General features: G+C 43.7%; 2 protein-coding genes across 2 annotated transcripts; both read left to right on the top strand.

Annotated features, from left to right (window-relative positions):
* On the top strand, positions 14,295-15,514 carry LOC8062881 (probable glutathione S-transferase GSTU6). Its single transcript, XM_002467554.2, has 2 exons — positions 14,295-14,846; positions 14,933-15,514. Exons 1-2 carry the CDS (start codon positions 14,511-14,513, stop codon positions 15,284-15,286), a joined length of 690 nt encoding a protein of 229 aa, XP_002467599.1. The 5' UTR covers positions 14,295-14,510; the 3' UTR covers positions 15,287-15,514.
* Positions 21,163-23,063, top strand: LOC110432306. Its single transcript, XM_021452435.1, has 4 exons — positions 21,163-21,637; positions 21,705-21,926; positions 22,016-22,352; positions 22,431-23,063. The coding sequence occupies exons 1-4, from the start codon at positions 21,509-21,511 to the stop codon at positions 22,976-22,978; spliced, it is 1,236 nt and encodes a 411-aa protein (XP_021308110.1). The 5' UTR covers positions 21,163-21,508; the 3' UTR covers positions 22,979-23,063.

Raw genomic sequence — 25,299 nt, 5'->3', positions numbered from 1 at the left:
CTTTAAAGTTGAGGTTCTTTGGTTCGATTCCCTTTGCAGCCACTTTAGCCCTCTTTTTCCACTATTTTCTCCCCTCCCTGGCTCTGCACACGTGATGTCACTGGCCTGATCTCTGGCTTTTTGAGCGGTTTTTCAAAAATAACCGGCAGTTCAACGGTTTATTAGCGATTCATTTGCATACCTCTGGCTTCGGTTCGGTCGGACCGCCGGTCCAGTCCGGTCCCAATATCTGTTTTTAGGCTCCTATAGGAATGTAGGGTTTTTTTCTATTCCTCTATTCTTCCTGTGAGGAATGAACTGATTATGTAACTCATGCGTTCCAGAAAGACCCTTAATTGATGTAGGGGTACTTTGTTCTATTTAAAAAGGTGAAGGATGTAAGATTTCTAGAATTTGTGCTAAGGATATTTTTTTCAAAATTATTGATAATTTGAGAGGAGTCAAATGTTTCACTCTAGTTTGAATACCGAGCCTGTTCCTTTAGTACTGCTTAGTTTTGACTGAGTACCTACAAATTACAGATTGATTTTTTTTATGTTCTTAGGTAATGGAAATAAGCAATTTTGGCTTCAAAGGAGGCAATTATTCGTCTACACATGAACTTCGTTAGAGCATTTCCATCGGGTCCCAAAAATCACTTATCAAATCTATGATTATTCTAACTCAAAAAGGAGTATGGACGGATTTTATTGTGTTTCACTAATAGTGTTCAATGGTTTGCTTTAAAAAAATAAAAAAGGAGAAGGATGACGGCAGGTGGCATGAGATGAGAAAAAATGGAAGAAAAGCACCCACTAACATAAGAGCATCTCTAGCAACACTACCTAAAACTCAATTTTGGTAGCCACCTAATTTCATTCTGCTGCAATTTTGGTTCCCACATGTCATCCTCGTCCCTATCTCCCCATCATAGATGAACTTGGCCATAGCGGTGGAGGGGAGCCTGCAGGGGAGAGGCACATCGGACGGGGTCGCACAGGCCACTAGCGTCTTACGATGAGCCTTGGACCGCAGATGCGAATCTAGTTGGCTCGCCAAGGTGGAGATGCACTCAGTGGATGCACTTCGTGGCTGCTCTGTGTGGCACTTGTAGCGGCATCGAAGAAGCGGTGAGGCGCTTCGGGTAGGCGTAGGCTACCGATAATGGATGGCGTGGCAGCTCAGACAAGCAAGTTGGAGAGGTGGTCGACCCCAAATTTGGCGGAGAAGGACCAGCGGCAGCGGTGGGCTACCCTATGGCGCGTCGGACTTCTTGCGTTGGTGTCGGCTCTCCTGCAGTGGGGTCGCGGCTTCCTAAGCAGCGGCGGTGGGCTCCCTACGTCGGGCTCGGTCGAAGAGAAGACTCGCACAGGGAAGAAACAAGCGAACGAGAAAATGGGTAGTCTCTGGTGGGAGGGGAATTTGGGTAGCCAACAAATTTATTAGGTATAGTAGGTAGTCTGCTGGAGTTAATGTTTTTACCTCTACTACCCAAATTGGGTATAGGTAGTTTGCTTAGGTAGTCTACTGGAGATGCTCTAATTCTCGCCATACTGTCACACCCATATTTTAAGAACAAAATAGGATGCCTAAAAGACTCATATGTGCCCCAGGAATAGTCGCACACATAAGTAGACAAATCTTAAATGTACCATTGCAGTGTTTATTACATAGCGGAACATAATAAATCACATAGTCTTACACCAAAAGTAATATGAGTTAAACAACGCTCTCGACGGAAGCTTCACACAGGGACACTGTTGACTGGTTGGCTCCAAACCTAGTACTCGTAACGATAATCCTCATTCCAGTCATCTTCATTATCATTTCCTGAGGTGTTGGGAAATTGCAAGAGTGAGCACATATCGTACTCAACAAGTATAACCAGGGGTTCATGAGGCTCAAATAGCTGACACTGGTTTGACTGCATTTAGCTTGTAATGGTGGATAGCATATTCATAATTAAATAACAAATGTCAAGGTAGCATAAATAATCCCATAACCACATGATCAATGTATACAAGAATTAAGAATAACACATGTAAACAACATAATAAACCATCATTTATTATCATTAGTCATATTCATTAGTATCCATCTATTCCGTCAGTTTTCCGGGCCGCCCGTATCCGTGGGCATGGCTAGTATACCAGATTTAACACTCTGCAGAGGTTGTACATCTTTACCCATGAGTCGTGATTTACCCTTTCGCCCGAGGCCCGTCGACCTCTTAGCTCACTTCCAAGGAAAACCGGCAGGGTTCACTATGAAGTCTTTCAAAGGTTCGTCTAACAAGTTAGGGCCGCAAGGTTTCCTTTGCGCGCAGATATAGATACCCCCCTTCCGAATGGCACAATGACGCGCAGCCTATACACATAAGGACAGGGGCTCGCACTATACCCAAAACGGTTCAGCCCCTCCGCCCTTTCGGGTAACCTCTAACAAGCTAGAAAAGCTTACTCATACTTGACTAAAGCCAGAGCCATATAGCCCTCATGGTTGTACGAGTTGTCCCAGCTTTTGCCAAGGGATAAGTCCTTATGGAGGGTCAAGATCAATCTAGCAAAAGCCAGAGTTCTTTCCACCCTTTATATTCAAGTTGCTAGAAAGCTTATTTTATTGTTTATTGTATATTCAAATATTCATGTCACAAGATCATGGATTAATAATCAAGCACTAGCAAGAACTACCCAAATGCATATCCAAATAGGTAACAAGGAATTCAAGATAACAATCATCTATGATTTTGCTAAGGTCATCAAGGTGGACACATGCATATGATAAATATTGTATTAATTGTATATAGGTAACAAGGATAGTCCCCAGTTATACTTGCCTTGCTCAAAGCTCTCCTGAGCTTGCTGGTCCTCAAAAGCTTGGTCTTGGTCACCAACGTACGGCTCACCGTCTAATCCCAATCATCAATCAACAACACGCATTCCAATGTAGACAATCATACACGAAGCAAACAAGATATAATTAGAGCAATACACCAAACAGTAGTAAAACAAATGTAAAAGTTTATCAAAATATTCTACGCAGCGCTACGATCACACAAACGTAAAGTTCACGAAAATCGGATTTAAAACGTAGAAGTTATGAATTTTCTAAGATTTCTATAGAGAAATAATTAATTAAATAGACCCAGGAAATTAAAAAGTTTCAAAACAGTAAACTAATATTTCTAACATGTAGATATCGTAAATACGAATCCAACGGAATTTGAATGGACAAAAACGGAGTTAAAATGAGCATTTTATAAGCAAAACAAATCTAGTGGCAATTCTGTAATTTCTGGAAAGCGCCTTTGAAACTCAGCTGACAGAAATACGCTTTTGAAACTGGAAAGCGTAAAAACGAAAGTACGCCATGGAGCGCGGGTGGAAAACTAAAGAAACCCAGAGGCTCTTTAACATAATTTACCCCGAAGGGGTAAGTTCTATTTGCGGCCGTTAATTTTCAATCCGACGATGGAGATTGATCCTGGACGCTGGGCGGTGGTCCGGCCAGCAGGCTGCCGGCTCCGGTGCGGTGGCCACCATGGCCGGAGAGCGGAAACTCGCCGGAGCTCCTCGGCTTCTCCTTTCCGAGCACCGTTTTTTGAAAGGAAAATACCGGGACGGCGAGAAGCTCACCGCGAACGTAGCTAGGGGCTTGGCTCGGGCCGAGAGCTAGCAGAGGGGCGTGTCCACGCGCGGCGGCGAAAAGGGCTCCCGGCGAGATCCAGAACTCGCGAAACAAGGCACGGGGACTCGGTTTTGGCGACCTAGATGCGAAAACATGACGAGGGAGCGATGCTAGAAGCTTTATAGTGGTCGGTTTGCGCGCTTGGCAAGGAAATCGCGGGATCCGCGGATCCGATTCGGCGAGGAAACGTTTCCTGCTCGAGCACGGCAGGGAGGAAGAAGGAAAGTGGGATAGGGGAGACTGACGCGCGGGGCCCGGTTGGCGGTGAGAGAGGAGAGGGAGCGCACCTGCCTGGGCCGTTTGGGCCGCTGCGGTGCGGTGGGGGGAAAGGGAAGCGGGCCGGGGGAAAGGGATTAGGCCCAGGGGGTTGGCTGGGTTTTCCCTTTTTTTTTATTATTTTCCAAAGCATTTTCACAAGTGAATTTGAATCAAATACATTCAAACCAAAAAGCCAAAAGCACAGAATTAAATATGCTCCAGCATGAATGCATAACATGTTTCTGAACTTATGATGAGTTTTAATTTTCACAAAATTATTTGTTTGCTAGATTCAAATGCCCACAAAAACACTTAATTAAATTAAATTAAATCCTATAAATTGAAAATCAGTATTTCGGGTGTTACAAACTCTACCCCCCTTAAAATAATCTCGTCCTCGAGATTGAGCAGAACTTACTCAAACAAATATGAATACGATTTTCTCAGATCATCCTCTCTTTCCCAAGTTGCCTCTGCTTCCGAATGTCGATTCCACTGTACTTTGCACATTCTGATGACCCGACTTCTGGTGACTCTCTCAGCTATCTCCAATATTTTGACCGGATACTCCTCATAAGTGAGATCACCTTTAACAGAAAGTTCTTCCAATGGTAATTGCTCCTCAGGTACACGCAAACACTTCTTGAGCTGTGACACATGGAACACATCGTGCACGCCAGACAAACTTTCAGGCAACTCTAACTGATACGCTACTTCTCCACACCTTTGCAAAACTTTAAACGGACCAACATACCTTGGAGCTAGCTTTCCCTTCATATTAAACCTCTTCACACTCCGCATAGGTGACACTTTTAGATAGACATAATCACCTTCCTCGAAAGCTAGTTCTCTCCTACGTGTATCTGCATAACTTTTCTGACGAGACTGAGCAACTCTCAGATTATCCCGGATGGTTCGCACTTGTTGTTCTCCATGTCTAAGCACATCCGTACCAAACACCTGAGTTTCTCCTGTCTGATTCCAAAACAAAGGTGTCCTGCACTTCCGACCATATAGTGCCTCGAACGGTGCCATCTTAAGACTTTGTTGATAGCTGTTGTTGTAGGAGAATTCTGCATATGGCAAACTCTTATCCCAACTAGTCCCATACTGCAAGGCACAAGCTCTCAACATATCTTCCAATATCTGATTGATCCTCTCAGTCTGTCCATCTGTCTGTGGATGATACGCGGTGCTGAAATTCAACTTGGTTCCCAATGAGTCATGCACTGCTTTCCAAAAAATAGAGGTAAACTGAGTGCCTCTATCAGATACAATCTTCTTAGGCACTCCATGCAAACAAACTATCCGCTCCATATACAACTCTGCTAGTCGAGCTCCTGAATCAGTGGTTTTGACTGGCAAGAAGTGAGCAACTTTAGTCAATCGATCCACTATTACCCATATTGAATCATATCCTCTCTGTGTACGTGGTAAACCCACTATGAAATCCATGCCTACTTCTTCCCACTTCCACTCAGGAATCTTCATTGGTTGCAACAGTCCAGCTGGCCTCTGGTGTTCAGCCTTCACTCGCTGACAAGTATCACACAAAGCAACATATTCGGCCACATCTCTCTTTAAGCCATACCACCAGTACTTCTGTTTCAGATCTAGATACATCTTAGTACTACCAGGATGAATGGAATATGCTGACTCATGAGCCTCTCTCAGAATCATATCACGAATAGCCTTCACTTCTGGAACGCATATCCTTTTTCCAAACCATAGTACACCATTGTCATCTATTCTGAATCCTGGTGCTTTGCCTAGTACCACATTCTGTGCTATCTCCTTCAGTTTCTCATCTTCCAACTGTCCTTTCAATATCTCTTCCTCTAGAGTAGGAGTGACCTCAATCTCCATAGCATTTACTACGATTCCCAGGTTCAAATATGCAAATTCAGCACACAACTCTTCAGATTCAGGTGTCGCCCGAAGCTCATTAGCATGTTTCTTTCTGCTAAGTGCATCGGCTACGACGTTCGCCTTCCCAGGATGATAATGCACTTCCAAATCATAATCCTTTATCAGTTCCAACCATCTTCGTTGCCTCAAGTTCAAGTCGGTCTGGGTGAAGATATACTTCAAACTCTTATGATCAGTATATATGTCACTTTTATGCCCAATCAAATAGTGTCTCCAAATCTTGAGTGCATGAACCACAGCTGCTAACTCCAAATCATGAGTAGGATAATTCAGTTCATGTTTCCTCAACTGTCTGGATGCATAAGCAACAACTCTACCTTCTTGCATAAGAACACAACCCAAACCCAGACGAGAAGCATCACAATAGATAGAGAAACTCTTACTCAGATCTGGCAATACCAACACAGGTGCGGTAGTCAATCTCTTCTTAAACTCCTCAAAACTAGCTTGACACTTATCAGACCATACAAACTTAGCATTCTTCTCCAACAAAGCAGTCATAGGCTTTGCAAGTTTTGAGAACCCTTCAATGAATCTACGATAGTAACCAGCTAGACCAAGAAAACTGCGAATTTCGCTTACATCTGTAGGTGGTTTCCAATTCAACACATCTTTCACCTTACTAGGATCCACTGCAATACCACCATTAGAGACAACATGACCAAGAAAAGAAACTTCCTCCAACCAAAACTCGCATTTACTACGCTTAGCATACAACTTATGTTCTCTAAGTTTTTGTAAGACCAATCTCAGATGTTCAGCATGTTCTTCCTTGGTTTTAGAGAATACCAGAATGTCATCAATAAAGACCACCACAAACTTATCAAGATACTCCATAAATACTTTATTCATCATGTACATAAAGTAAGCTGGTGCATTGGTCAAACCAAAAGACATAACTGTATACTCATATAACCCATACCTTGTTGTGAAAGCTGTCTTTGGTATGTCTGAATTCCGAATCTTCAATTGATGATAACCAGAACGCAGATCAATCTTAGAGAACACACAAGCACCTCTTAGCTGATCAAATAAGTCATCAATCCTAGGCAATGGATATTTATTCTTGATAGTGACCTCATTAAGTGACCGATAATCAACACACATCCTCTGACTACCATCCTTCTTATCAACAAAGATAACTGGTGCACCCCATGGTGATGAACTAGGACGAATGAACCCTTTATCTTGCAATTCCTTAATTTGTTTCTTAAGTTCTTCTAGTTCTTTAACCCCCATTCTATATGGTCTTTTAGCTATGGGTGCAGTACCAGGTAGTAACTCAATAATAAATTCAATGTCTCGGTCAGGTGGCATACCTGGCAATTCATCTGGAAAGACATCCGGAAACTCATCCACTACCAGATTCGGAGGATCAACATCATCAGTCAGTTGGTTCACTTTAGCTGTGAGTGGTGCTTGCATTGTTACATCAACACTGATTCTTTCTCCCTTTGGTGTTGTCAGAGCCACTACTCTCTCTTTGCAATTAATATTTGTCGCATGTTGCTTCATCCAATCCAAACCCAAGATCACATCTATGCCTGAAGTTCTCATAACCATGGGACTGATAGGAAAATCTACCCCCCTTAAAGAAAGACTTGCTGAGGGGCAACATAAAGAAACTGGTATAGTCCCACCCGGTGAATTAACTAGCATAGGAGTTTTCATTGCAACTAGTGGAAGGCTATGAACTCTAACAAATGCTTGTGATATGAATGTATGCGAAGCTCCAGAATCAAATAAAACTGTAGCAGGGATAGAGTTGATGCTGAACGTACCCATCATGATCTCTGGTCCCTCCTGAACTGTCTCTGTAGCCACATTATTCACTGTTGCCGCATAAGCAGCAGTCTTCTGGTTGTTGTTCGGCTTGTTGAGCTTCTCCGGGCAATCATATGACATGTGTCCCTCTTTCCCACAACGGAAACACCTGGTAGGAATGTTAGAAGCACTTCTTTTTGTGGAGTTGGCATTTGAGTTCCCTGAGCGAGGTGTCTGCTGACCATGCTGCTGTTGATTGTAGTTACGTTGTTGGAATGAAGGACGTTGGTTCCCACTCTGCGACTGATTCTGGAAACGCTGGGGTTGCTGGTTACGGTTCCACTGACTAACTGGTCCCTGGAACCTCTGCTGATGGCCTTGATGAGAACTGAAACGCTGACGGTTGTTGCTCCCAGATCCTTGTACCAGCATCCTTCTCTTCTTATCCTGACTCTTCCGCATATTATCAAGCACGATAGCACGATTCACAAGAGCTTGAAAGGTAGGATAAGTGTTTCCTGCCAACTGCAACCTGAGTTCATAGTACAAGCCTTTCATGAACAAGCGCTGCTTATCAGCATCTTCCCTGACTTCATTCGGGGCATAGCGAGCCAACTGTTCAAACGTGTCATGATATTCTGCCACTGTCATGGAGCCCATCCGGAGTGATCTGAATTCTTCCTGTTTGAGCTCCATCATTCCCTCATTTATGTGTCGAGCTCTGAAGTCCCTACAGAATTCCAGCCATGTGACAGGAGGAGCATTGTTGGGACGAGCAGCTTGATACGACTCCCACCATGTCTGAGCTGCACCTTGAAGCTGTCCAGAAGCATACAACACCTTCTCCAAGTCATTGCACTGTGCTATGTTTAGCTGCCTCTCCACAGCACGTAACCAATCATCTGCCTCCATGGGATCAGCTGAGTGTGTAAATACCGGAGGTCTCCCCTTCATAAACTCTCCACGCTTGTCCCTCACATGAACAGGTGGTGGTGTTGGTGGAGGTTGTTGCTGCAGGTGCTGCATGAAAACGTGCATCATCTGATTTTGGGTTTGCATGAGTTCCTCCACGGTGATTGGGGCATTGCCACCATTGCCATTGTCATTGCCATTGCCACGGCCTCTGCCTCTGCCTCTTCCCCTTGCTGCCATCTGCATTCCAAGGTATATAAACACATCTTAGTAATGTCCAACATGACAATTACAAGAGTTAACCGAATCTGAAATTTTCTGGGTAACATCCAACATCAGCAGATCAGAAAATCAGTAATATCTCGAGTTCCAGAATTCAAAAGGATACATGCTGTACACCGTTGGAAAGATAAAGAAATTGTCTACAACTTTCATTTAGATCATATTACCAGATTCCAACGTGAGGTTAACCAAAAAACTGGGTACAACCGAAACTGTTCCAGAATTCCAGACTGCGCAGAAACCTCAACTTTAAACAGTCATAACTCACAGCTCATAATAGATAATATGGTCATTCTTGCGGCATTGGAAATATATGAAAGTCTACTTTTTCCCAGAAAAATTTGATGAACATTGCATGAGCAGAATTTGATTTATTCCAGAATCATTGCAGACTGCTCCAGAAAACAGCAAAAGACAGAAACAGGATATGACCCCAACCCACTATTTATTCATGTTCTTACTTAAGGTTCTTAACTAGGGAACTTGTGGACATGCCCACAAAGTCCCAGCACTCATTACAAAAATCCAAATCACACAAATTCATAATAACAAATCAGCAAGCACACCAAGTTCACGCCACAATAGCAAAAGACTCGAAATAACTCGTAAACTACTAACGTTCCTATTACATATGGGTTCTTTTCTATTCCTCGGGTGCAGCATCCTTCAAGATGGGTTCAACATGCAGCCTCTTATGAAGTTTGGGGCGGCCTAACTCCGCTCGAAGGTCATCAGCTTCCCTTTGCTCTTTCTCCAGCAGCTTCCTCTCACGGTGTAGTTCATTCTCCAACTCTATCACCTTGAGTGTCAGCTCATAAGTCAACTCCACTTGTGCTTGAAGCTTTGGTTGTGAAGCATCTGCAACTTCTATGGCCCAAGTCATCTTCTCTGGTACAAAGCGAGGATAGTGGTATGTTGCATTGTACTGAACATCCTCAAAGCGTCTACCACGGTAAAAGATCAAGGCCTGGTAAGCTGCATCTGCCATGCTCTCTCTCATCGTGTCCCGGCTGATTCGAGCGATGTGTTTTGATTCCACCTTTCGAATCCCCTTGGTGGCATCCAGTGTCTTGACTATCAGCTCTGCAACCCAAAGTGATCTCCTCAGCGGGTGTTTGTGCTCAGTGCAGTTATACTCCAGTGTGGCTTGCAAATCCGGGTAATGGTGTTTCAATGTTAACACCAAATTCTCATGGAAGAAGGCCTTGGGATCTGCTTCTGGAATCCACAGCTCAGTAGTCCATCCCATCCTTGCATTAGCAGACTGTGGTGGAGGTAGATCTTGCATCTCCTCATCCTCAGGCCCTTCCTCCTGAGCTTCCACCCTTGATTCCTCATCTTCCAGCTCAGGAACTCCATCCACATGCTGTCCTCCTAGGTTGAACATGGCACGGTACTCCTCAGCAGCCATGCGTGCAGCACTACGGGTACGAGGCGGCATCTACAAAAAGTTTTTAGACATAGATCAGATGGATGCAATAATTTCACAATAGAGCAAGATAGAGAAGCATAAACTTTTAGCAAATAACAAGACCATAGTGGGAAGCATGAAGTAAGTAAAATAAGGACCTAAATTTTGACCCTTTGCTAACTAGGTTTGCGTCCTACAGTCAACAAAGCTTTGATACCAATTTGTCACACCCATATTTTAAGAACAAAATAGGATGCCTAAAAGACTCATATGTGCCCCAGGAATAGTCGCACACATAAGTAGACAAATCTTAAATGTACCATTGCAGTGTTTATTACATAGCGGAACATAATAAATCACATAGTCTTACACCAAAAGTAATATGAGTTAAACAACGCTCTCGACGGAAGCTTCACACAGGGACACTGTTGACTGGTTGGCTCCAAACCTAGTACTCGTAACGATAATCCTCATTCCAGTCATCTTCATTATCATTTCCTGAGGTGTTGGGAAATTGCAAGAGTGAGCACATATCGTACTCAACAAGTATAACCAGGGGTTCATGAGGCTCAAATAGCTGACACTGGTTTGACTGCATTTAGCTTGTAATGGTGGATAGCATATTCATAATTAAATAACAAATGTCAAGGTAGCATAAATAATCCCATAACCACATGATCAATGTATACAAGAATTAAGAATAACACATGTAAACAACATAATAAACCATCATTTATTATCATTAGTCATATTCATTAGTATCCATCTATTCCGTCAGTTTTCCGGGCCGCCCGTATCCGTGGGCACGGCTAGTATACCAGATTTAACACTCTGCAGAGGTTGTACATCTTTACCCATGAGTCGTGATTTACCCTTTCGCCCGAGGCCCGTCGACCTCTTAGCTCACTTCCAAGGAAAACCGGCAGGGTTCACTATGAAGTCTTTCAAAGGTTCGTCTAACAAGTTAGGGCCGCAAGGTTTCCTTTGCGCGCAGATATAGATACCCCCCTTCCGAATGGCACAATGACGCGCAGCCTATACACATAAGGACAGGGGCTCGCACTATACCCAAAACGGTTCAGCCCCTCCGCCCTTTCGGGTAACCTCTAACAAGCTAGAAAAGCTTACTCATACTTGACTAAAGCCAGAGCCATATAGCCCTCATGGTTGTACGAGTTGTCCCAGCTTTTGCCAAGGGATAAGTCCTTATGGAGGGTCAAGATCAATCTAGCAAAAGCCAGAGTTCTTTCCACCCTTTATATTCAAGTTGCTAGAAAGCTTATTTTATTGTTTATTGTATATTCAAATATTCATGTCACAAGATCATGGATTAATAATCAAGCACTAGCAAGAACTACCCAAATGCATATCCAAATAGGTAACAAGGAATTCAAGATAACAATCATCTATGATTTTGCTAAGGTCATCAAGGTGGACACATGCATATGATAAATATTGTATTAATTGTATATAGGTAACAAGGATAGTCCCCAGTTATACTTGCCTTGCTCAAAGCTCTCCTGAGCTTGCTGGTCCTCAAAAGCTTGGTCTTGGTCACCAACGTACGGCTCACCGTCTAATCCCAATCATCAATCAACAACACGCATTCCAATGTAGACAATCATACACGAAGCAAACAAGATATAATTAGAGCAATACACCAAACAGTAGTAAAACAAATGTAAAAGTTTATCAAAATATTCTACGCAGCGCTACGATCACACAAACGTAAAGTTCACGAAAATCGGATTTAAAACGTAGAAGTTATGAATTTTCTAAGATTTCTATAGAGAAATAATTAATTAAATAGACCCAGGAAATTAAAAAGTTTCAAAACAGTAAACTAATATTTCTAACATGTAGATATCGTAAATACGAATCCAACGGAATTTGAATGGACAAAAACGGAGTTAAAATGAGCATTTTATAAGCAAAACAAATCTAGTGGCAATTCTGTAATTTCTGGAAAGCGCCTTTGAAACTCAGCTGACAGAAATACGCTTTTGAAACTGGAAAGCGTAAAAACGAAAGTACGCCATGGAGCGCGGGTGGAAAACTAAAGAAACCCAGGGGCTCTTTAACATAATTTACCCCGAAGGGGTAAGTTCTATTTGCGGCCGTTGATTTTCAATCCGACGATGGAGATTGATCCTGGACGCTGGGCGGTGGTCCGGCCAGCAGGCTGCCGGCTCCGGTGCGGTGGCCACCATGGCCGGAGAGCGGAAACTCGCCGGAGCTCCTCGGCTTCTCCTTTCCGAGCACCGTTTTTTGAAAGGAAAATACCGGGACGGCGAGAAGCTCACCGCGAACGTAGCTAGGGGCTTGGCTCGGGCCGAGAGCTAGCAGAGGGGCGTGTCCACGCGCGGCGGCGAAAAGGGCTCCCGGCGAGATCCAGAACTCGCGAAACAAGGCACGGGGACTCGGTTTTGGCGACCTAGATGCGAAAACATGACGAGGGAGCGATGCTAGAAGCTTTATAGTGGTCGGTTTGCGCGCTTGGCAAGGAAATCGCGGGATCCGCGGATCCGATTCGGCGAGGAAACGTTTCCTGCTCGAGCACGGCAGGGAGGAAGAAGGAAAGTGGGATAGGGGAGACTGACGCGCGGGGCCCGGTTGGCGGTGAGAGAGGAGAGGGAGCGCACCTGCCTGGGCCGTTTGGGCCGCTGCGGTGCGGTGGGGGGAAAGGGAAGCGGGCCGGGGGAAAGGGATTAGGCCCAGGGGGTTGGCTGGGTTTTCCCTTTTTTTTTATTATTTTCCAAAGCATTTTCACAAGTGAATTTGAATCAAATACATTCAAACCAAAAAGCCAAAAGCACAGAATTAAATATGCTCCAGCATGAATGCATAACATGTTTCTGAACTTATGATGAGTTTTAATTTTCACAAAATTATTTGTTTGCTAGATTCAAATGCCCACAAAAACACTTAATTAAATTAAATTAAATCCTATAAATTGAAAATCAGTATTTCGGGTGTTACACATACACAGATTGATAAGCGTGTGCCTTCTGTTTTTGCAACATGTAAGAATTGGTAGTCTACTCCCTCTGTCGTGAAATATAGTGCATTATGTCTATTGTGAGACAAAATAAGGTAGAGTGCAATAGACCCATATATCCCTCACTTAGCTTACTAATATATTGAAATTTGATTTTATTCTTCATAATTAAAGGGTGAACTTTCAGTCTCCTTATACAAAATATGATAAGTACATGAATTATATTACTTTTCTTATATAGAATAATATGTATTTTTATTTAGGTAAACGTTATCTTCTTGTTTTCCAAATGTACTATATTTTAGAACAATGATGCACTATATTTTAGGAGAGTACAAAACTGTTGGTGAGTGACTGAGTGGTTTCCCAAAAAATTCAATATGAGATTAGGAGTGAAAGCTGATATTAGTAGTGGCTTTAGAAAACTGTTGAACGGGTGAAGTTATCAAAAGTTGCTATCTCATTGATGAGATAGAAACTATTGAGCAAACAGTACTTGTATTTATCTCGATTGGCTGGAAATAAACAACAATGACATGGAGACACGTACCGGTTGGTATACAGATCATCAGAGAGATGGTGCAAGTGCAACGGAAGTTTGTCGAGCCTTTTATGTGCAGGTGCAGATGCAGGCGTGCGGCAGGTCATTGGGTGCGTCATCTTTCGCATAAATTATTTTAAGCAATGTCCTTCAGAAAAGTGAAGAACACGTTTCATATAATCTAACTAGCAGCGACCAGAGAGTAATCATTAGCAACACCAACAGACACGGGCGATGGAGTAGATTAGTAGAACTAGATAGAAGCTGGCCGCACAAACTGTAGTCGGAAAAGGGCAGGGGGAGCATCTTGGTCAAAGAAAGAACATCGCAGCCCTACTTTTCAAAACGAATCCCCAAAGGAGATGCATGGTTAGTGCCGTGGTAACTGTTGCTGCTACTTTTCTTAGGACGAACAAGGCGTGGCTGCTATCTCATTGACTGCCGACCATGCTAGCGGCACCGATCAATACATACACCGTACCTGTATCACCTGAAACTCAAAACGACGGACCCGAACGTTCACATCAAGACGGCCAGTCGGGACACGCATACAGCATTCCAATTTCCAATCAAACAAAAAACTGAAGGCTCACATTCTATATAACCCAATAGCCTGACACTACTATACGGACACAACGCACCAGATTCAAACCACAACGTGAACGCCTACGCTATACGCATCTGCATACACATTTTCGGCTTTTCTCCTTGTCTGCACGTACGCTCTGATCCGAAAGCAAGTTCTGCCAATGGCTGGAGGCGGCGGCGAGCTGAAGCTGCTGGGCCTATGGACCAGCCCGTTCGTGATCAGGGCACGCCTCGCGCTCAACCTCAAGGGCCTGAGCTACGAGTACGTCGAGGAGGACGTCAAGAACAAGAGCCAGCTCCTCCTCGCGTCCAATCCCGTTCACAAGAAGGTGCCCGTGCTCATCCACGACGGGAAGCCCGTCTGCGAATCACAGGTCATCGTGCACTACATCGATGAAGTCTTCGGCGCCACCGCCGCCGCCGGACCTTCGCTTCTCCCCGCCGACCCCTACGAGCGTGCCACCGCCCGCTTCTGGGCCGCGTACGTGGATGACAAGGTGCGTTCGTCGCCATTGCTCTGTTTAGTTAAGTTTGTCATGGACCTCAAACGATGCTCCTTTTTGCTTTGGACATGCATTATTAGGTCGGGTCTGCATGGCGGACTATGCTGTTCGCCGGTGAGACAGACGAGAAGATGGACGGCGCGGCGCAGGCGATCGCGGCGCTGGAGACGCTGGAAAGCGCGTTCCAGGACTGCTCCAAGGGGAAGGGCTACTTCGGCGGAGACACCGCCGGGTACATGGACGTCGTGCTCGGCGGCTACCTGGGGTGGTTCGATGTGTTGGAGAAGATGATCGGCGTCAGAGTCCTGGATGCGGCGAGGACGCCGCTCCTGGCCGCGTGGGCGGAGCGGTTCCGCGCGGGCGACGCGGCCGAGGGCATCCTGCTGCAGGATGTGGATAAGGTCCTCGAGTTCTTGAAGGCGTTCTTCGCTTAAGGGCATTCATTCACCATATGCTCCATCGTGGTCGGGGTTGAACACCCACCATATGTTTATTTGTTCTTTTTTCATTCATTCAGTTGGGCTTTTAGTGGGCCATCATCATGTTTCAATTTATCTCCAAGGAATCACGATATAGAATAAAAGACCTATATATTTGTTCTTGTCATTTACTTTGTAACTTCGTAACTAGTAGCGGTCAACAGGATGCTTTGATTGGCTGCTTTTTCAAGTGGGACCCGTACTTTGGCCTTGTTTAGTTCTGAAAACTGAAAAGTTTTCGGAACTGTAGCACTTTTATTTGTTTATGGTAAATATTGTCTAATCATGTACTAACTAAGGTTAAAAGATTTGTCTCGCGATTTACAGTCAAACTGTGTGATTAGTTTTTATTTTTGTCTATATTTAATGCTTCATACATATACCGCAAGATTCGATGTGACAGAAAATCTTGAAAACCTTTTAGATTTCGGGGTGAACTAAACAAGGCCTTTGTGCAGCTTTTGGCAACGGGGACCAGCTCATTTCGGTCAGCTCCAACTCACAACTCGTTCCAATCGGCTCGGCTTCGAGCCGCTAGCCAGGCAACCTCTCTCTCTTCCCTTCCCTTTCCCCACGTCGTGTGTCCGTCCGGTCGCCGCTCCACCCACTGACATGTTCTCTCTTTTTTGGATTTAGCTAGGATATCATTTTCATTTATATTTGATAATTATTATTTAATTATAAATTAACTAAGTTTAAAAAAAATTATGTCTCAAATTATAGATAAACATAGTATTGTGCGTGTAAATTACAGTTAAATTATATAATTAGTTATTTTTTATATATACTTAATGTTTTATACATATGTTATAAGATTTAATGTCACAGAAATTTTTTAAAAAAAAATTGTAAAATTAAAGAAGGCCATGCATGGCGAATCTTTTTTTATTTTTAGTCCATTTTTAAAACAAATTTCAATTTTGACACGGTTTTGAAAAAATTTTCAAAAGTAGGCCGTTTGGCCCCGCCACCATACATGGCGGGGCAAAATCATAGCACCCCGCCATGCATGGTGGCGGGGTTGTACCTGCCACGTCAGCGCTGCATGGCCCTCACTACACCACAACACCAGATTTGGCGCCGGATGATCTGACGCAGAAAGCCGCTACAACGCCATGCTGTCTGACGCTAAAAACATATAGCGTCAGACTTCTGCAGACGCAGTAAGTGCTGACGCTAAAATCATATAGCGTCAGATCAGACTTTTAGCGTCAGATAGCCTGTTGCTGTGAGAATTTTTAGCGTCAGATAGTCTCCTGGCAATGTTTAGCGTCAGACACTCCTTGGCCAAACATATACTGTCAGATCATCTAATGATCAACATATATATAGCGTCAGATTGTTCAACGACACAATTCGAATACAAAAAAATGGAAATATTTAGCACATCAAACCCACATTCAAGCTCAATGTCCATCACACACAAAGATATAAGGTCATACATGATATGAAGGTAGATATATATATATTGTACCATACAATCTTGTCTTGCACATTACATCACACTACATTATCCAACAAAGTCAAACATACAATCTTGTCTTGCATAGTACATTATCCAACACAAGCTTACATGAATGTACACCAAGCAATATATAGTAGTTTGTGTTTGATATATAATACTAAGGTTGGTGCACACAATAGAAAATGAAAAACCAAAAGCACGTCCACCAGGTTGTGGAGAACCATTTTCCATGAACTTAAGCCAAACACTTGTTGTGCCTAGCACTTCCTGAAAAATATAACATGTAATTAGGCAAGTGGAGAAAATAATAAAAAGTTGTTGTACAATAGTAGTGTACTACTAGTGTGTGAGTACGATCATCTGTTAAAAAGAATATCTCTTCTACTTGCTAGCTAAATTCTGCTTGCTAGGTTGAGTTGGAGAAAATAATATAAAGCTATTGTATAATAGTAGTGTACTACTAGTGTGTGAGTAGGATCATCTTTAAAAGATTCTCTCTTTTACTTGCTAGCTAAATTCTGCTTGCTAGGTTGAGTCACTTGCTAGGTTGAGGCAGTGGGTTGCCATGGGCATAACTCTTCTTGTTTTCAGAATCATTCAACAATTCCATTTGCCTCATCCTAGGGAGCACTAGAGAATTAGTAAATTTACCACTAGGGAGCACGTATACTTCTTATTAGTGGCAAGATGACTAAAATAATTAGGTGCAGATCAGTCGAGTGCAAAGGCCTCTACCTAGCAGCATTGTCATGTTTTTTTATGAACATAGCAGCACTGTCATGTGACAAACAAGATGACTAAGGCCTAGAAAAAATGGGCTACTGTTACATACTAAATATCTAACCAGAAACTTTCTTGGCTGGTCAAAACCTTCACACATTTTTATAGTAGTACAACAGTAAGTTAAATCATTACTTGAGGATTGTCACTAGGTGCTGAATTTAGTCAGTAGGTTTTACAGGTAGTCAAGGGACATACCTGTAGTGCCCTTGAGAGGTGTGCTTGATGCCTTCTTGTCTTCCCTCTTCTTGCATTCCTTTATCTATCACATATAGGATTAATTAGAAACATTGGTCATGCATCAGAGGTCGTGGAAATGAAAATTCTATCAAGTCTAGTTTATTACTTTATTGAATGGACTATCCTCCTACAATAGTGCTTGGAGTAGTTGAAAGGATTGTCCCCCTAGCCACGGGTAACTCAGATCTCAATATAGCATATAATATAACATCCTTTTTAACCTGAAATAAATGATGCGCCCTAAGAATGTTAGAACAAGGCATGTATATGAGCTACAAATTTCACTCAAGGGTGGTTCGCTCCATGAGCTACAAGACTGGCACTCAGCGCTACAAATTTCAGAAGCATTCACTACTCTGAAGGTAATTATCTTATCTAATTGACTAATTATCTTTTATTTATCAATGGAAATATTTTTTTTCTTACTAATTGCTGTGCATAGTGCAAGGTGATGCCTACTTGCCTGCAATTTGGCATTGTCTGGATGGATATGTATATTGACAGACCTGTACCTTATTAAATCCAGTTTCTAGAAAATGCATTAATGTCCGAGAGCTCCTATATCAGTTGTCCTAATATCATTGTACTTGTATTAACTCTGCTATCGAACATGTAGATCGGTAATTATAATCGAGGATATCAGGAAATGTCAACACATTGTTTTGAGAGACTATGCAAGGATCTTTGACATCTGGTACCATGCTAACTTCCTTTGTACACGTGTTCAATCAAATTCTTTAGTGCACTATCTTGAAGTGTAGTGGACTTTTTATTCTATAACTGTTTGCAGATTGCAATATGACTATTTACATGTATGCAGTGCTGACTGTAATCAACTATATATGCACAGCTAAGCCTTAGTATGCTAACAATTTTCTGATTTTATTTTTCAACTGCGCAGGTTGCTAAAAATTCAGTTCACCATTTCACTGTCCAAAAAATGATGATTCAATTCGATTCACCATTTCACTCTTCAGGAAATAGTTAGCTTTCCTTATTTCTTCAGTACTTATATAAACTTAACACACTTGCCTGATATGGCACTTACTATTTAGCAAATTTTGTACTTTGATCACTTGGAAGGCATTCAAAATTTCACAAGAATCCTCTGTCGAGTATCACTAGTAGATAAAGATTTTTCACATTATTTTTTCATCATGTAACTTTAGAATCTGAATCATGGCATGATTCAGTCCTATCCAGATATATAGAATTATATATGTATCATTTATAACTTCAAAGATTCATAACTAGCTTACTTTGGAAATATGCTCCGCAGAATTTGTCTAAATCTGCAGTTGCAGAGATACGGTGGTGCAGTGGTTGGCGTTGCAGATATGATGTTCATTCTTCAAAGAAGAGCAGGTTTGATCAAATTACTAGAAGATTAGTCCCTAATGCTTTTCCAAAAATACTAGAGCAGTTTGTGGGACCTGAGACAAATCATGATTAGATCTAGTCTTATGAAATTAAGGGTGATTCAGTCCATGAGCTATGCAATTAGAAGGAATAGTCTTCTATTTCCCGAATCCCTAACCCTGACCCTAAATAAAAAAATAAAAAGAGGAGAGAAGGAGATCCTCACCTCCTGGAGCCGGCCGTCGCCATGCCCCTGCACCACGCGCGCAGTTGGGGCCTGCACCACGCGGGCAGGCCTCCATGCTGGTTCGCCGAGGTCGTGTTGTTCGTGCAGTTCACCGTGCCCACCGTGGTCATGGAAGGTGGGAGACGAGCCAGCCGTCGGGACTCCAAACATGGAGGGGCATGGTCCACTGCGGCAAGGGCCGGATCCGCGTGGGCGAGATCTGGCGAGCTGTGTAGTGCGAAGCTAGGGTTTGGGCACACTGAGAGCCACTGCTCTGCCCGATGCGAGGATGGGGAAAAGGAAAAAAGAGGCGCTGGAGGAGGCGCCGATATCTACTGCAGCTGAGGAGGAGACGATAGGGTTTGAGCAGGTTTATTCAAAGTCTGGTGCATTGCAGCCATTCATCTCATCAAGAACCAACGAGTCAGAGAATACGGCTTGGTTTGGGCTGAACTGGGCATCATTTTGAGGCCCATTATAGTATGATCTGATTTTTTTAAAAAAAAAAATTATGAACGTCAAATAAACTTTTAGGGATAACGAACCATCCATATCACAAACTGATATAAACGGCATAGTGGTAGGATTTAATTTTCATTTGGGAGGTTTGAGGTTCGAGCCCTTCATGTAACAAAGGTTTTGCTATTTTCTTTCCTTTGGTAAAATCAGGAATAAAATGTTAAAGGAACCAAATAATTCTTAAATAACCCACAATCTTGATCTTGCTTGTCCTTGTCGTTTGCTTGCTTGGTTTGTAAGAATGTCATCTCTAAACCGTCATGTAAAGCACTATTTCTTGTAGTGATGACCAATGGTTGCATCACTTGGGTCATGAGTTCTCTACAATAAAATATGCATATGCATGACAATGTCAGGATTTGTACTAGTTTAGAATGTTGTTCATTCTGCTAAGCTAAAAAATGATCCACACAGTTGTAGGTGCAACGCAACCTCGTAATTGTGACCATAGATACATAAATTCAGAAGTAACAATCTTTAATAAGTTCTACAATTTATAAAGCAGCCTTGGAATTATTTTGCTTGGACCCACTTAATTTTTTTTGCGTCAGATGGAGTGACGCTGTGTAGGGTTTTAGCGTCAGATATTACGACGTTAAATATGAATATCTATCGCATCAGACAATGAGTCGGTAAATATAAATTTAGCGTCAGTTGATCTGTAAACAATATTTAGCGTCAGATCATCCAACGATAAAAAAAGATTTAGCGTCAGATATCTGACGCTAAAAAAGTGTTGTGGTGTAGTGCCTGTGTGGTGACGTGGACCCCGCCGTGGATCATGGCGGGGTATGCCCGCGCCCTACTTAATCGGCCGAACGGCCATCTTCATCTCATTTCTCTCCCTCTCTCACCCCGAGGGTCTCTCTTTCTCTCCCTCTCTCACACCGGAGCTCCGCTCTTCTCCGGTGCCCCTCCGCGTGGTCCTTCACCCCCATTGCCCTGCCTCGGCGCCCCTCTCCGCTGCGTATTCCCCACCTCGTCGTTCTCCACGGTTGTTTTTCCGGCCACCCCTCGTTTGGAGATGGTAAATTTCTTACAACCTTTACGTTTTCATAGTTTAGATAACTTCAATTGTTTATTTTTAATATGTTTAGTAAATCTCTTGTTACGTTACTTTGTTTAGTTATGTGATTTGTGTTGAATTATTTTCGCGTATTTAGATGGAAGACTCGTATCGTGAGTCGATTTGGCGAAAAAATGGTCGTCCTAGAGAATTGTACCCCAATGTGTCTTGCAAGGATGCCCCCGTGCCTCCCGAGGAACCTATTCCTAACTGTGATTGTGGACATCCGGCACACGTGAGCCAGTCGAGACATCCGGATACTGCAGCACGTTGCTTCTATACTTGTTATAGTTATAGCGTAAGTCATTGTGCTCTTTGTTTTTCTTAATGGTTTTTTATCTTTTTATTCCCAATGAGACAATTGAAACTCTTTTGTAGCCCTACTTCCGGTGCTTTTTCTTCCAATGGATCGACGGGCCGGACAAGTTTGACCCAAGAATTCTGTTTTTCTATCCCGGCGTTGATCATTGCAAACGTGAGTTGTTTACTCGCTGGGTTCCGCCCCCCCCTAACCCTCCTCCTATGACGGAGGAAGAGAAGGCCGTCGCCTCTGCACGGCGGCTCGAGGATCCTCCAAAGTGTCATTGCGGAGAACAAGCTGTGATAAATCCACGGAATGAACTAGAGTTCATTTGTCCTCTGCGGCGTGAAGTAAGTTTTAGGGTCAATCTTAAAATTTCAGTTGGTTTATGTGTGTTCTAATGTGTTCTTTTTGTAGGATCGTGGTTTTCGAAAGTGCCGTTTCGCGGAGTGGATCTATGGTCCAAAGAGCCATTGGCCAGAGCCTGAGAAGCAGGAGGAGGTTCCAGAGTGGAAGAAGAAGCGGAGGTCTATTGCGCCTCCCGTGATGTGCAAATGTGGTGTTGAAGCTACCTACGGCCTAGTTCCTTCAGGTCTTGGGATTGGCCACTTCTGTGGCCACATGATCGACTATGATGAGGTTTGCTAGGACTGTGCACATTTAGTACTACTATACTCATATATTTGTTTTTGTACGCTAACTTTGTATTCATATATTTCCCGTAACAGAGCACTCAGAAATGCAAATGGGAATCATCTGATGATGTGTTTAAGTTCAAAGATGAGTATAAGGCAAGAGTAGCAGTTCGCAAGACGAGAGGTTATCCTGCAAACTATGTCACTGATTTTGTGAAGGACCATAAGAAGAAAATGCTTGCATTCGCCCAGGAGTTGCGTGTTCGTAACCCTGCGAGTATTACATGGAAGAAGTGGTCCGAGGAGAGGGAAAAGGAGATAGAGGAGTACCGTGCAAGGAAGGCTGAAGAGGATGCAAGGAAGGCTGCGGAGGAGGCTGAGAGAGCTGAGATGCAATGCTTGAACGATACTATTGCCTCATTATGTGCTAGTGAGTCATTTAATTGTTGAAAGTGAAACTGTTTGTTTCTCTGAAATGAATATGTTATTAATTCTTTCAATTTTGTAGTTACAGAGATTGGATGCACCGGGAACTGGCAAGCAGATGTGGGCCGTGCTAAGTACGCGGAGAATATGATATTAGGGCGGGACGCTGCAGTTGGTGGCACCGCTAGCCGTCCGATTGTGGTCGAAGAGGAGGCCGAGGCGGAGGAAGACGACGACACCGGAAGGATAGGCGATCTCATTCGTCTTGCCGAGGAATTGGGGTACCCTCAGGACGAGCATGACTATGAAATGGGAAGGATAGGCGACCTACTTCGTCTTGCAGAGGAGGGTGAGGCGTCAGGACCGATGACTGTCGGTGCCTTAGAGGAGGGTGAGGCTGCATACCACAACCAGAAGACATCGGTCTACGACTCATGGTGGCCAACAGAAATGACCGAGGAAGAGGGACAGTTATACTCTCAGGCGGCAGAAGAGGCGGAGGCAGCTTACTACGAGAGACAGGCTAGTGAGGCCAAGGCAGCGGAGGCGAGCATGGGTAAGGAGGTTGTAGTGGACGATTGGGAGTCCGAGGACGAGTTGCTTACGCAGTGGTGCACGCAGTTTGATTGATGTGGTAATGTATGTGAGTTGCTTAGGGATTTGTACTTTGAAACTTGTCATGTAATAATTTGTATTCCGACGTATTTCAATTTGATCGCTCCTCGCTAAAGTCCACAGCTGTCAGAATGTTTAACTAACATAACAATTTAAAAAGATTTTGTAATATGTTTAACTAATATAACATTTAAAAGTTTTGTTTCTTGCATGTTAACTAGCTAGTTTTTTGTGTAATATTTAAAAAGAAATAGAGGAAGTCACTTTGACTAGTGCCATGAAAGGTACATGGGGTTCTGGCCATTTTCTGGCTACCCCGCCATGGGGCATGGCGGGGTACCCCTAACCCGCCCCAGCCATGGCGGGGTAGCCAGAAAATGGCCAGAACCTTTGCTGCACTTTCTTTCTTTGGTTTTTGTTAACCGATTGTCCTGGTTCACAGTTGGTTTGGCAAGACAGAGATTTTTACGTAAATACCAAATATACTATAGAACGAACAACTAAAATAATTCTCACTAATGCTTAAAAAAGGCACATCAAATATCTAGAAATATGTCACAGTTATCAACATGCTGGAAATAACAAATTGCACAGGTACTACATGACAAGTCCCAACTGCTAATCATGTCTAATCTAATCATCGCCAGGGGTGTAGCGGTTTCGCGGCTTCCGTCGCCTCCTAGGATTGGTAGGCACCACGTTGCTTGTCCACCCCACGTCCGTGCGGTCTCGCCGCTACCTCTCTCGCTGCCGCCTATGGACACGGTCCATCTCCTGTGTGGACGAAGTACCCTGCAAACAAGTACCCTAATGAGCAATTTTAAATTTTGAATCATGCAAATATAGAAAAGTAAAAGCACAGTATAGGCACCTGGTGCTCGACGTGTCTGTACTCCTCCTGTGTGTACTCCACCCCCTGTGTGTACTCCACCCCCTGTGTACCAATAGGAGCACCGCGTAGCTGTGAGGTACCCATCTCCTCGTGACCGGTGAACTCCCACTGTAACTCGTCGTCGTCGTCGTCGCCACTAGTCGTGGAGTACTGAAGGGCCTCGTCCTCATCGTCCACGTCCGCTGGACCCTTCCCTGTGTACTGCGGAGTACGTACAGAGGAGGAAGCGGCCCTAGCCGAAGTAGCTCTGGTGGACATCGAGGCCGTCTGGCTCCTAGACAACATGGGGTGCAACGGAGGCTCATATGTCGTGTCTGCACAGCTCAGCTTAGCCGCTAACTTCTTGCAGCCCTTTTTGATTTTCTGCAGGATAAAATGACAACATACATTATTCAGTTGTAATTGCTTTGTAATAATGAATTATTTTATCGAAAGTACCTTGACAAAGCTGCGAAGAGGGTTGCTCTTGTCGTCTCTACTCAGGAACAGTTGCCTACTAGCTTCCTCGGAGTAGTTAGACAACTGTTGTGACTACAACATGACACACAACATTAACTCGATCATTTGGACAACTGTTGTGCCATAAACATCAAATAATACATGAAAGTCCAAGGTACTTACCACATATCTATTTAAGGGTGCTCTAAGAACCTGTTTGTCAACCCTTTGCACCTCGTCGAACGCATCGGCGATGTCATCCTCACCACCCTCATCTGCAGGGGTGTTGGTGTACGGGACCATGATATGAGTCCTCGTACTCCGGTGCAGCCACTGTAGGTACTCCATCCATCTGGCCGGGTCGTGCGGTGGTAGTGAGTTGACGAGGGGAACCTGCCTGTGATACCAAGTCTGCAAATGTGCATCGTGCCTGACCGCCCAATCCTTTTGCGTGGACCGAAACCTACGATCAATCCTACAAAAATATATTGCATTAGCAATGAGCCACTTAATGTTGCATTAGCAATGAGCCACTTAATGGAAACAAACAAAGTGCCATCATACCTATGCAGATCAGCGTTTGTGGAATACAGCGGCGGAATCCCCTGCAGCCTCCCAAACTGTCTGTAAACCCTGCAAGGGTAGTGCATCTCGACCACGTGGAAGAAGATCAGTGGGCCATCGTAAAGCCAACCGCTATCCTCCTCCTCGCAGCGTGGACTAAGGTACCCCTCTAGCTCCCACCGAGACCACGGTGACCATGTGACCTGCAAAATTTGTAAACTTATTTTTAATATTTCAAAATAAAACGCATTAATAGTGCATTTAGTACTAAAAGTGAATTGAACTTACGTAGTTGTGTGTTAACACGTCTAGCTCGTCAGTGTACTGCCTGTACCTCCTGTCTGCTTCGCCCCTGACAACCTTAGCATCTGACCAGAGAAAAAGGGCGGTGGGTCCAACATCTTCATGCACCCATACCTGCAATTAACACAAACATAATGTC

The sequence above is a fragment of the Sorghum bicolor genome, chromosome 1 (genome assembly GCF_000003195.3).
Source record: "Sorghum bicolor cultivar BTx623 chromosome 1, Sorghum_bicolor_NCBIv3, whole genome shotgun sequence".
NCBI classification, from domain to species: domain Eukaryota; kingdom Viridiplantae; phylum Streptophyta; class Magnoliopsida; order Poales; family Poaceae; genus Sorghum; species Sorghum bicolor.
This window is presented reverse-complemented; position numbering and strand designations above follow the sequence as displayed.

Bases quoted from the DNA above. Each gene is read 5' to 3' on its own strand.
- LOC8062881 (XM_002467554.2), top strand. From the start codon at position 14,511: ATGGCTGGAGGCGGCGGCGAGCTGAAGCTGCTGGGCCTATGGACCAGC. The intron at 14,847-14,932 runs GTGCGTTCGTCG...ATGCATTATTAG, and splicing joins CCGCGTACGTGGATGACAAG to GTCGGGTCTGCATGGCGGAC.
- LOC110432306 (XM_021452435.1), top strand. From the start codon at position 21,509: ATGACGGAGGAAGAGAAGGCCGTCGCCTCTGCACGGCGGCTCGAGGAT. The intron at 21,927-22,015 runs GTTTGCTAGGAC...TTCCCGTAACAG, and splicing joins ACATGATCGACTATGATGAG to AGCACTCAGAAATGCAAATG. The intron at 22,353-22,430 runs GTGAGTCATTTA...TCAATTTTGTAG, and splicing joins TATTGCCTCATTATGTGCTA to TTACAGAGATTGGATGCACC.